Source organism: Ceratosolen solmsi, unplaced genomic scaffold, assembly GCF_000503995.2.
Source record: "Ceratosolen solmsi marchali unplaced genomic scaffold, CerSol_1.0 scaffold61, whole genome shotgun sequence".
Classification (NCBI taxonomy): Eukaryota; Metazoa; Arthropoda; class Insecta; order Hymenoptera; family Agaonidae; genus Ceratosolen; species Ceratosolen solmsi.
The window spans coordinates 276,020-289,492 of record NW_011948435.1 but is presented as its reverse complement, the minus strand read 5'-3'; the positions used below and the strand labels follow the sequence as shown (position 1 = coordinate 289,492).

Below are 13,473 nucleotides of genomic sequence, written 5' to 3'. Positions count from 1 at the left end.
TGTTTGTTTGTGTGTGTGTGTGTGTGTGTGTGTGTGTGTGTACATGTATAATTTACCTCCGTTATCTCGCACAATAAAGAGAGCAAAATTGTCGGATTTGGCATCAACCTTGTACTTGTCGAGCATGAGATTGATGACCTCTTGAGTGCTCACGAGACTCGTCACCCACACGGACATCTGCGAGCCATGGGGCGGTGTAAAAAAACTAGTCTCCCGATTATAAAAATGTCCGTTGATGGAGCAACGTCTTCTAAGGCGACTACGTGATTGACGTCTCGCTCCTGGTCTTCGTCTAATTGCCGTCGAGCCTTGTTTGCGACGCAAGACGACACCATCCAACTGCAAAGCAATAATATTAGCAACTTTCTTTGGGCCGAACATTTTACTTTAGCTCTCTAATGGAACTTCGCTTGGACGAGTCTTAAGTCTTAAGTCCTTTCGCGACCGTTTCCTTATAATTTGCTTGAACGGTATTTACAAATTTATAGGTAATGAGTTGGAAATGTTGATCGATATCCTGTTCTACCACGACTCTCTCTCTCTCTCTCTCTCTCCCCTCTCATTTATATTCGACAATTAATACAATTCAAATGAGTCTCAAACCACTTTGTAACTGAACAGTTAATATTTTCTTATCAAATATCCTGCAATGCTTACATCTACGTTCAACTAGATAAATGTAAATGTAAATTTTTGCCTTCCTTCGTTGCCTCGTTTAATTCGAACATCTTTAACAAACGTCTTTACAATGAAGCTCATAGTTTTAGTTTACTTAGATAGAACAACACAAACCATCAAGTGCTTTACTAAATGTCGATTAAAATTATGCGAGAAAACAAAATAATATAAATTGAAAAATATTTGTATATCTAGAAAATAGACAACACTTTGATGTAGATAAACTCATTATTTAATTATTGTTACGACACGAAGTAAAAAAATTAATCATTGTAACTAGTTGAATTATCAGAAGATAAAAAAAAATTATTTTTAATAATGTTAAAATATACAGAATGTACTAAGCATAGGATTTTTTTTTTTTTTTTTTAAATAATAAACCTATATGGCTCAATGCGCAAAATGAAGTCAATTCCAATTCTTGAAAAATCCTTATTAATTTCCTTTGGCGTAACTCTCATTGTACAATGTTATAATTAATATTATTAACAAATGTAAACATTTGTCGTAAAAATTAATCTTAAAACTACACTTTTATTACGATTAAGATTTCTTAAAAAATTATTTCTATCAAAATCTAAATGATACGTGCTTCGCGGTACTGTAGTACTTAAATTTAGCGCTTAAACAATTTCAATATTATGAATTTATATATGAATTAAGTGACATTTGAAACTATCTTTAATTAATAGTCAATATCATTGACAAGTGTAACAAAGAATATTAATATAAAAGACCGTGAAAAAATGTGTATATTTCACAATATACGCATACACGCCCACGTAAACCTATACGTTATGCGTATTTTATGCATCTTACACGCCAAACGCGCCATACACTTATTCACCTCATTCGCCTCGTATGCACACACACACACACACACACACACACACACACACACACACACACACACACACACACTCGTCACACACTCGTCACACCTATGTATGCTATACATTACCTCTAATCCACTATCTGTTGACATTGTCATGTTATCATCATCACGAAAATGCAAGGAACTCGCCGAATCCGTATCGCTATCAGTTCGATGCCTTTGTAAGCAATCGGGTCCTGACATTGAGCGATTCAAACCTTTCTCCAACCAACTGTCTTCGTCGCTAATTGAATGATTGCTTGTGGAATTTTTATCTAAACTATCAAAATATTCGACTCTATGTAAAGCACCGTTTTTATTGGGAGTTCCATGATAATTTGGAGTGTCTGTATTGGAGGAACTGCTTAAACTATGAGTAGGTGTACTAGTGATACTATTGTCTTTGATTTTAATGCTATGTGTATCGGGATTAGGACTACTACGTTCTAAAGAATTTACACTCAAGCATGTTGACGATACTGGCGGAGACTCGGTACTGGAATAAGAACTTATCGATGAAAGGCTTTTAGGCATAGTCTGATATAATTTTTCTCCATCTTCGGCTTTACATTCAACCTGCAACAATTCATCTAGCTCGTCCCACTCCAGTTTTTTAACGTCAAGTTTCATTGGCAGTGTGAGGCTTTTTATGTGATCGGGAGATAGTGGAACTGAATTTGATTCAATTTCTGTGTGACTGTCCGACAGCGAGGAATCCTTGGATTCTTTGTCTTTAATTTCCGTGTCTATAACTTTGTCGGTATAACTTCTTCTGCATGAGTTTCTATGTCGAGCGGTAACAACGGTACGCTGATCGTCATCTTCCTTTAAGTGTATAACACCACGTACACCCCAATAAATTCTTAAAGCACCTTCCAAAATTAATCTGCCATTCACCTAAAATAAAATTGTACCATTATTTTCATTATAACAATCGAATGAGTTTCATTTATTCCGATGGTTATTTTGTGTATAAAATTTTTTAAGCTTTTCATACCTCTCGACTTCTAATGCCACCGCTTTTGCCTTCGTAATACTGGTTAAAAACCTTTAGCTTTGATTCTAAATGTGACCTGATAGAGGAACATATATATTTAAAATTATATCTCCATTCTGAACTTAAATAATAAAGAATATAATACAAATGTACATTAATAATTATCTTATTATCTAATAATACTTATGTATCAATATCTTAATGCCCTACTATTCAAACTTAATAACTAACCACCATTATCATACTTGTGATAGATCTATTACAATTATTCGTTATTTAACTATTATATAGTTATTATTTATCCAATTGTTATTTGTTTATAATATTGTAACAGAAGATATATATTTATTTTGAAAGACATTTGTCGATAAGTGGCAATTTAATGGCTAGGCAACTTCTTTCATTAGTAAATATTCTAAATACACTGCTACCATTTAATTAATAAATATAATTTTTCTCACCTTGGCAAAGACGAACGAGATTCCTTCTTACCAAAACTCGTATGAGATTCGACTCTTGTGCCGTGACCAAATAGTTGTGGGCCAAAAAGTGCTCCATAACATGGCACGTGACAATAAGGGACTCCCTTATGCTAAACGTTATTTAAACATAGAAATTCATAAATTTACTATTATGGCAAACGCCTCCATTGTTCAATGTCTCTATTTAAAGGGCTAACCTCTGCGTGCTGACCAGGATTCAAACGTTTTCCACATTCTTCGCATCTCAGACATTCCGGATGCCAATCATATCCTAAGGACTGCTTTCGCTCCGCTATTAAAGTAAATGAAAATATTAAGACGAAATAAAACTAAATTATCAATATTTTTATAAAACTTTATATTACTTTTGGTGGAATTAACTACTTTTTAACATAATCAAGAAAAGACGATAATGCTCGCAAAAAAATTATCATCCTCTCTAGAAATCAGTTTGTTAGTTTGTAAATTAATAAATTTCGGACAATGTAAATAATAATTTGAAAAATTGGAATTACAAACGAAAATAACGACTGAAGTTGTTGATTTACACACCAAAATAAACGGGTTTCCCGCATTTATGACACTTCCACATGACAAGGCGTTGTTAATGTCAAGGATTTTTCTCTTTCTCACTACAGATCCAACGATAGAACATTATGTCCGTGAAGGCCAAACTGTGGCATCTTCCAAGTGACACGCATACGAAAAAAACACCGAATTTTCGTGCGATGCTCCTTCGTACACTGTATATTGTATCTTCTTTTTTTTTAGACTTCAGAAGAAATTGATCACGTGACCGTGCTGGCGCTACTTTGTTTGTAACGACAGTGGCGCCCTCCCTGTATTTTTTCCCTTCCTTACCCTCATCTGCTTTACCAACCAAAGAATACATTTTCTACTAGAAAATTTCTTTCGTCATTAAAACTGTGTAAATAGCAATTTCCTGGAATTGATTATTGATATTGGGAGAGTAAGGCAACGCTAATTCAATAGCTCAAATTAGCCTTATTATCATTGTTAAAGATTAACTAGCAATGAGCGATCATGCGGTTTTAATGTTGTTAAAGGCTTGTAATATCCAAAGGAAATATCAAAAAATGAAAGGAATATTAGCGATTTCAATTATTTTTCAAGTTAATCGTATGTCTTATTTATTTGTTGTCGTATTCGAATGAAACGAACAATTTCGATATTAAACGCATATTATTGTTGCTTATTATTAATAATTATTCAAACTTCGTTGTGAACACTTAATGATAATACATACGCAGATCCAAATCTACGAATTGGGAGATGAATTTTGATATTCCATAAAGAATATTTTATATATAATATTTGTCGGTAAGATATTTTACAAGTATTTTATTCGATAAACAATTCATAATAATAATATTTTTAATTTCTTTATTTGTATTGTTTGTATAAAAAAGAAATATGCGATATTCAAAGTAAGATATTATAATAGAACTTGTAAAATATTCATTGGAAAAATTCAATGAAAAAAATTACACTATATGAATGCTTTTTATAAATAACGATCTTTGCTAATTGCAATAGTAATTTTCTTTCTTCAATTTACTTATTAACATTAACAATTCATGGTTGGCAACAATTTGCGATCTATTTAAGTATCAAATTAAAATCAATTGAACTTTTGAAAATTAAAAAATTCCTGAAAAAAAATATTACAAAAAATCTACCAAAGCAATTACCAAAAGTATTGTGTATAAAAATTGTTCTGATATACATGAAAATAAAATCGACAGTTAAGAAATTAACAATAATCAATTATAAAAATGATTCAAGTCTTTCTTCACTTACAAATGAAAACACTGCTTCAACCTTTTTTTTTTTTTTTTTTTATTTTATTTCTTATTTGTTTTTTTATTCAAATGTTATTTATTATCACAGTTAACTTCTAAGATAATAATGATAAAATTTTAGCAAAAGAAAATAATCTCAATGTGTTTTATAATAAAAATAAAAGAGCAAATTTCATAATCACATTACATTTTACATATACTCAATTACTATTGACACTTAAATACTATAAATTTTGAAACTAATAAATTTACTTAATCTATGGAACTAATCAATAGTTTTCATTTCTTTTATTTTCTCTCGTATATTAAGCCATCCGATTTAGAGTATCGAGGTTCTTTGTTGAAAAATGAATTCATAAAAATCAATAATTTTCAAAATAAAAGTTCTGGAGTAATAATTGAAAATTAATCTCATATTTGCAAAGTACAATAGTACAATATTCACTGTCAAAAGGATTTTATTATTCATTGAGCGTCGAAGCATCTCGCGCCATTTGAGCTATTAATTTATGGCAAAAATGAAGTACATATAACTTTAAAAATCCTAAAGTTATTCTTTTAAACGATATTTCTTTATATTTTTATCATTTACGAATGTTTGCAGAATCCTGAAAAAATTTATATACGTTTATAGAAACTTTAAAGTTAAAGAAAAAAATTAATGATTTTAATAACATCATTTTAATCTTATAATCATTTTATGAGTACGTCATAATAAATCACTGTAGTCACTGTTAGTTGAAAACGGTTTTTAGTACTGCGGTTAAAGAAATTTAAGTGAAAAAATACCGATTATTAGAGACCTCTAAACCAAGCTACCCACACATAAAATGAACGCCCGTGCGTATTTTAAAACAAAATTGCACCATGTCAATGTAGAAAAATTTGATCGAGATATTATATATAAAAAATTATGGGTAATAAAAAGTTAAAAAATGCATTAAGAAAAAAAAAAATAATAATAATAATAATAAAAGTATAGCCACGTTTCTAATGTACAGCTATTTCTATAGGAAAATGGCTGCATGCATACTGCATAGAATTTTTATGCAGATTATCTTGTTAAGAGGATGATGATCGTGCATCTTCGGATACAGCTTGTTCAGCTTCAGATGCAACTTCGCGGTTGTCCGATGTGGCTTTAACTGTTGTCGACGTCGATTCAGGAAGGCGACCCTTCTTTTTACACAATTCAGTGGCCTTCGAATAATTGAATTCCATCATTTTAATTTGTCAAATATCAATCACCTTGCTATTAATATTAATGCTTTATTTACCTTGCATTCTTCGGCAGTTTTGTCATCGACACACCAATAAGAAATTCCCCAAGTACATGGTTTCGTACCAAGATTCTTATCGTCTGCCTGTCGCCTAGTTCTTCCATTTTTAATTAACATCAGTAAAAAATCGTGAGAGGCACAATAGGAAAGCTTACTGCAAATTTTTGCTGTGTCACCGTGCGACTTAATAATCCGAATAATACTCTTTTTATTTTTTTCTATTAGCCTGATACACTAAAACAAATTAATATTGATAAAATATCAGTTGCCCATTAAATTTAAGCTTGAAAATATCTCAATACTCACTTTCTCCTTGTCACTTGTAGTTACATGCTTGCAAACATTAACAATAATTTCCTCCGTATTTCCATTTGTTTTACGATCATCTATAAGAATCTCAACATTCGATATTACTTCCTGACAAAAAGCACATTCTGCAACAGACTCTAAAAGTATAAAAACTTATTAACATATAAAATCACTTTTAACCCATATTGTTCTACCATGCAGCATCTACAGAGCATTCAAAAACTTCCAATCTATACAGGATCATAGGGTTGTTAATACTATTTAAAACAAACGACGCCATTATGAAAAAATACTTTATTAAATAAAAGCCTTAAAATAACATTAGAAGCACTTCAGAAAAATATCACAATTCCACTTGAATTCATATCATTACTACAGAAGGAGCATTCATGCGAGACATCATTTTTAGGTCATAATTATCAGGTTCAGAAATACCTCTCAGTGTTGTAGTATCTGGTACGCAAAGATTGATACTTGTACAAATTCGTTTTGTACTAATTTTTTTCGCGACAAGTTCAAGAACAATATCGGCATACTTTTCAATAAAATGATTACACTTTTGTAATATGTGCGTTGGAAGATTATTGCAAACTACGTTAAACATGTTTCCAATTTTTTCTTTTGATTTGTGGCTATTTATCATATCCTTAATACGCTCCGTCATAAATTCACAAAGATCGCATTCAATTTTCATTATCGCTGTTTGTTTTGTATGCAAAGGATAGTTTGGAATCTCATTTGTCACTAAAATAATAAACATTAAAATAAGAGAAATTTTCAAATAAAATGATCGTGTAATTTCGGTATTACAAAAAAAAAAAAAAAAAAAAAAAAAAAAAAAAAAAAAAAAAAGAGAAGAGAAAAAAAAATAAAAGAAAAAAAAAGTATAAATTAAATTATACCGAGAGAGTAATAAACTATTTTTAAATTGTAAAAGTATTTCTCATTGTAAATCTTACTTATTTCGCCCGCTTTGTCTAAAGGAAAGGAAGTGCTCGTCAATCCCACGTTCTTTTCTGCATCGCATAATTGTAAGTAAACGCAAACCTCTTGGGGAGTAAAATCAGCGATAATCATTTCAATTAATTGTTTGCTATAAAGCTTTACGAAACCTTCACACTGTTCAATTAAACTTTTTGGAAGATGAATGCATAATTTGTCTAAAGCGTTTTCAATGGACGTCTGGTATTTGAACGATAATATAAAATATTAATCATCTATATATAATAATATAATAATAAAATTGAAAAATAATCCTTTTACCTCGGTTTTATTATTTTTTATGACATTGTATAATTGTGTAACTCCAAAGAGGCAGATAGGACAGTTAGGCTTATCCGCAAATATAATTTCACTAAGCTTTCCTTTGTACATCTTTCTCGGAGCTATAAGTAATGCAGAAGATTGGCATATACCAAATTTCGGACAAATCTGTAATTCATGTAATTTATGAATTAAAATGAAACGATTATGCGATGTTGTAATATCTATATTGGCTTGTTTTGTTTTACCATTGATGGATCTATTTCTTCAGCAAGAATTGCTACCAAAGCGCTACCATATGCATTCACAAAATCATTGCAATTGTTTTGAATAGTCTCTGGTAATTTTTGACAAATTTTATCGATCACTTGCCTAACTTCATCCTACGACAAATTGAATAATAATAATTAAATTTCTCTTTAATGAACAAAGTAATGGAAAAAATAAAAAATAATAAAGAATTAATACTTCTGCTTCTGGACTAGTAATAGCTTGTTGGATATAGTGCAATATGTATTCGCATAATGCACAAGCTTCTTTCCCTTGCAGGTTGTTTTGTGGAACTGCAATATCCGTTGGTCCAATCGATAATCTCTGTTTATTTTCGGTGCTTTGCGAATGGTCACAAAGTTTTATGTAAGAACATATTTCACGGGGTTTCAAATCTTTTATCAGTAATTCAATAAGCTCCTTGCTATAAATTTGCACTAAATCAGTACACTCTCTATTTAAATTCTTCGGCAATTCATGGCACAATTTATCTAAGGCAGCTTCTATTTTAACCTAATAATTAAAAACGAATCATTTTAAAATAAATACTTACACACGGACACATAATTATAAGCTTATAATATTGAGCATTGAAAATGCAAAATACAAAAGTCATTATTCCAAAAATACTAATAAGACATTTAAATGATATAATATATGCTCTGTTTTTTTTTTTTTTTTTTTTTTTTTTTTTTTTTTTTTTTTTTTTTTTTTTTTTTTTTAATAAAAACCTCGGTTTTATCATCTTCAACGAGACTGTACAATTTCGAAACGGCAAATAAGCATAACGCACAAGATGGTTTATTTTCAACCGTCGACTTTTCTATAAATTTTGACGGAATATTTTTCCAAGCTTCCATTTGTTGATTTGTCGGGCACACAGCGATTAATGAACAAATCTAAAAGTTGATTGATATTGATAATAAACATACCATTTAATATGTAATTTTTAATTTAAGTCGATTTAAAAAAGATTTACCTCGGAAATATTTGTTCCTTGATAGATGAGCTCGACTAGAGCTAATTCATACTTATTTAAGAAATTATCTTCGTTAGATTCATCACCAAAGCCTGGAAGGGTACTCTTCATTTCATCGAGCATAGCCTTTACTTCGTCCTGATTATAACGTAAATAATTTCAAATAAACAAGCGAGAAGTATTTAAAATAGATTTTTCAAATTTAAATAGTTAATAAAACATACCCTATTCGTTAAGTCTTTGACATTTGTTTTGATAAAATTTATTACAAATTCACAACTAGAACAATACTTATTATCGATTAATAAAAGACTACTAAATGGTGTGAGTCGTTCAATTGGTAACTGCATTTTGCTAGCTTCTAGTATTTTGGGCTCCGCATTCTTTTCATTGAAAATGATTTCAGCATCTTTAGCGTGATCGTTGGGAACAAGTGGCCAAATGGGTCCCGACTATTCGTTCAAATTATCAGGTAAATTTTTTATAAAATGTATAATTTTACATAGAAGAATATTATTTTCTTACTTTCTTTCCAGGAGCTGGACATATTCCACCCATTTGACAAAGGATGTTACTATTCAAATTCTTTGTAAGATAACTATAAATTTCTGGATAATATTGCTCGACTATGGATTGGCATTCTGTAGAAAAGCTTTTTGTTTGCTTACAAAATCCTAATAATACTTGTTGAAATTCCGTCTCAGTGGTATTAGCAACCAAGACATCTCTTAAATGGATGACAAGTTGTCTGCACAGCTTACATGGCAAATCGTCGCTTATTTCAACCATGCCAACAGTGGACAAAGGTCTAATTTCAACCTCCACGTTCTAAATTCATATAAAATTGATATAGTCAATTATTATTTTAAATTTCATGAAAAATTATAATATTTGCATTTAATATTGGAATTAAATATTGTTCATTGTGATAAATTTATTATAATTAGGATAAAGCTATTCAGATTTGCTTGCCTTGTCAGTGTTATCTTCGTGAACGTGGAATTTGTCGCTGCATTGACCAGAAAGATGACAGATATTTTTCTCGTTGAAGTAACTCTGAAGATGCGAGTATATTGTTTCAAAATAAGTTAAAACAATAGACGAACAAGCATCTGAGAACGAGCTCAATTCCCCACATATATTGAGAAATTGTTCTAAAACCCGATCGCGTGACGTTTGCTTGAATTTGTATTTCATGTGATGCATAATTGTGTAACATTTCGAACATTCGTTGGGATTATACTCGTCGTTATTCAAGGAAATTGGTGTCTTCAATTCCTAAAATGAAAAAATTTGCTTATATTTATATAAAAATACAATACACAATGCAATTACCACAAAAAATAGATATAATGATACATTACATTTCATGCTTGACAAATTTACGATAAGATATGCGTTAAAAAAAAAAACAAAATTTGCTTTCCTTCTTTCGCATATATAGTGAATATGATAATACGAGAACAGTGTCAAAAGGTTATGTATATTAAGAGATTATTAAATTTTTACATAATTATTTTAGATTAAATATTTAGTAAATCGAATTTATAATTGATTTAGATATTTATTATTGTTGTGATATAATGAAAGATATTCACCTTATGTTCTACTTGATTTTTGTATTCTTCCAAAAGCTTATCAATATATTCAGAATTACAAAGTCCAGCAACCGAACAAACTATGGAGGGATCCATTTGCGATGACAAGGTTTCAACCAACTCGGGAATGAATTCATCCACCAAATTGTCGCATATTTTGACAATTGGCTGAAAAACAATTAAGGCACAGCTTCCCTCGAACACAGCTTTTAAATCACTTTGTGTTTGATTGCTTTCTAATTGCGTGCGTGCCTCCAAAACCATATTTTTGCATATATGACAAACGGTGTCATTGTCATCGGGTACCTGCATTTTTTCCCATACTTTTGGAATGCAATGCTTCATGGCCTTGCAGTTGGCTGCAGTTCTATTTCAAATAATATAAATAATACGGTTCTTTAGGTGCGCACAACACTGAGTTCTTAATTGCACTTCATGGTTTCATTGAAGAAAAAAATTATACGAAAATTGAAATATTCATTGTGCTTCTTATAAACATAAAATATTTTTAAATCTAAATATTTTAAATATTTTTCTTACGTGATGTTCTGGCACCAATATGAAGGTCCCCATGTACATGCTTTTGTATCGAGCAAATGTGGCGTATCTTGACCTTCTATATTAATCACTACCTTGGCCGTTGTTACTAATAAGACAAAATATTGATTATAAAGATATTGGTAACGGCGGCAAAATTACAATGAAACAAAACTATGCAGATTATGACAGAATAATTGAACAATAAATTATTTGCTTAAGTCATAATGTGCGTTAATTCCGTATTAAATTATTAAGCATATATTTCATGGATTGTAAAAGAAATATAGGATAATACGATTAAATTACATTATTTAAAGAATGATATTTATAGTCCTGATCGCCTTTATATATAAAAAAATTACAAATGCATGTTATACTCAAGATACAGAGTATATACATAAATATATATATATTTATGTATTCTAGTGTCTTGAAAATTAATTAAACAAATAGTAATGGATTGATAATATTTAAACGATAGAAATGAATTATAACTTATGCCAACATTTGTAATTTTATATTTAAAATTGACTTTATGGAATATAATATTTAGCAGTGAGACAGAGGAGAGATGTTCCGTAAATACAGTCATTTCTTAATGTGCGGCTCAAATGTTGCTATTGACACAAACTTCAATTGTTTTTTTATCAAAACTCAACGATATTGTAATAAATAATTTAGTTAAAAGATCTCATTGTTACAAGTATAATCGTAAGGCACCTAACAAATGAATAAAGTGACGTTTCATAAGAATATCATCGATTTATGAAAAGTAAACTTGAGTCACAAATTAGTCAACAATATTGTCAAAGCCAAGCTACATTGCATTTCATGACTAAGTATTTGAGAAAATTACTACTCATTCCTCTTGTGTATCTAAAAAATAATTCTTAACAATGGTTGCTTGCAATTTTTAACGTCGAATCTCGGTCAACGAGATTATTATTTAACGTCCGATTCTTATCTTTGGACATATAAACAAACGACCAATCATAAACATCACTTAACGTTTCATCGATAATAAAGTCCTTAATTAATTCGCATATGCGAAATAGAAAAGCGACGATAGAGAGATAATAATAATGTGACGTTGACAGAAATAGCTTATTATCTAATTTTATGGAAATTTAAAAAATTTACACCCCATAGAATTAAAGATACATTATTTTCTTATGCTTTTGTCCCTGTGAATGCCCATATGTGAACTTAATGTTTCTGTTTTGTTTTCGTCTTTGTAACTTAAAACGATTTTGCATACGACAGTGTACGGGGATTGGATTCTCGGGGCTGAAAGCGAAAGTAGATCTGACGCAAGTCACTACAAGTCTCGATAACAAAACAGGAAACGCAAAACCAAACATACGTAGTAGCAGGGTGTCGGGTCTCACAGCGACTTGTTGCGGAGATGTCGGAACAAACGATCGATTAATATCAAATTTATAATAATATGCGTAGGGAAATTCGAAGACCTTCGTCGCTGCTACACGCGCCTCCTCGCATTATAATGACACCAGAACAAAGGAACCGTAAAATGTCGATTTCATAAGGTCCAGCCAAAGGGGGCTTTTTCCTCTTCTTCTTCTTCTTCTTCTTCTTCTTCTTCTTCTTCTTCTCCCTCTCTAGCCCCTCATCAACCCATTATTCTCCATCTCCTCCATCTCCTCCTCCTCCACCACCTCAACATACTCAACATCCAAAACATCCAAATACTTACCAGCCAAGATCGCGCACAGCAGTGGGATTACCATCTCTTTCATCTTGACCACAGCGAACTCTCGTCCGCCGCCTCTCGCTCCCCGCCTTACTTATTTATGTCTTCTCTATTAGAAACGACGACGTATGCCAAAATGATACACAAGACTCTTCGAACCTCTAATATCTCGCCTCACGTTTCGTGAAAAGCGCTAAGCACAATAAAATATATTTAATATAAGAAAGACCGCACTCCCTCTCGCATGGACTACGTAAACGTGACTGCGCTTGTCAACCACGACGACACCAAACGAACGATTCTTCAAACACGACGTTCCAACGTCCACGGGGGCCTTACACGCATCTCCGCTGCTGCCACCAACTCCACCACCAACACCACCTCCTCGCTCGCCCTCTCGCTCTCTCTCTCTCTCTCTCTCTCTCTCTCTCTCTCTCTCTCTCTATTACCTCCTTCCCACTTCACACATCACTCTTCTCTCGCACACAAACGCGCGCCTGCTTATCTCACTTATTCTCCGTTCCTAGAAATGTACGTCCCGTCGCTGCCAACGCTGCGCTGAAAACGCAACCCAAAGACCCGCGGCTCGCGTCCGTTGGATCCTCGGCTTAATCGAGCGCCGATTCGTCGTAGCCGACGATCACGTGCCACTTACCTCGACCAATCAGC

At 31.8% G+C, this 13,473-nt stretch overlaps 2 protein-coding genes across 2 annotated transcripts in view; both read right to left on the bottom strand.

The window, feature by feature from the left end:
• Rassf (Ras association family member) overlaps nucleotides 1–3,819 on the bottom strand; it is a 4,506-nt gene extending 687 nt beyond the window's left edge. The window contains exons 1-6 of the mRNA XM_011502916.1: nucleotides 3,584–3,819; nucleotides 3,229–3,323; nucleotides 3,011–3,141; nucleotides 2,550–2,625; nucleotides 1,640–2,449; nucleotides 57–339 (exon numbers count right to left, since the gene is read on the bottom strand). Coding sequence (XP_011501218.1) covers nucleotides 57–339; nucleotides 1,640–2,449; nucleotides 2,550–2,625; nucleotides 3,011–3,141; nucleotides 3,229–3,323; nucleotides 3,584–3,623 — 1,435 coding nt within the window. The 5' untranslated portion in view covers nucleotides 3,624–3,819. The remainder of the gene's footprint in view (nucleotides 1–56; nucleotides 340–1,639; nucleotides 2,450–2,549; nucleotides 2,626–3,010; nucleotides 3,142–3,228; nucleotides 3,324–3,583) is intronic.
• Nucleotides 3,820–5,886: 2,067 nt separating this feature from the next.
• Sap-r (prosaposin) lies at nucleotides 5,887–13,124 on the bottom strand. Its single transcript, XM_011502914.1, has 16 exons — nucleotides 12,808–13,124; nucleotides 11,094–11,199; nucleotides 10,554–10,920; nucleotides 9,928–10,233; nucleotides 9,481–9,783; nucleotides 9,180–9,407; nucleotides 8,956–9,093; nucleotides 8,708–8,875; nucleotides 8,175–8,489; nucleotides 7,955–8,089; nucleotides 7,707–7,874; nucleotides 7,403–7,625; nucleotides 6,879–7,187; nucleotides 6,441–6,580; nucleotides 6,132–6,368; nucleotides 5,887–6,054 (listed from the first exon to the last, which is right to left on the bottom strand). Exons 1-16 carry the CDS (start codon nucleotides 12,848–12,850, stop codon nucleotides 5,917–5,919), a joined length of 3,324 nt encoding a protein of 1,107 aa, XP_011501216.1. The 5' UTR covers nucleotides 12,851–13,124; the 3' UTR covers nucleotides 5,887–5,916.
• Nucleotides 13,125–13,473: the final 349 nt, after the last annotated feature.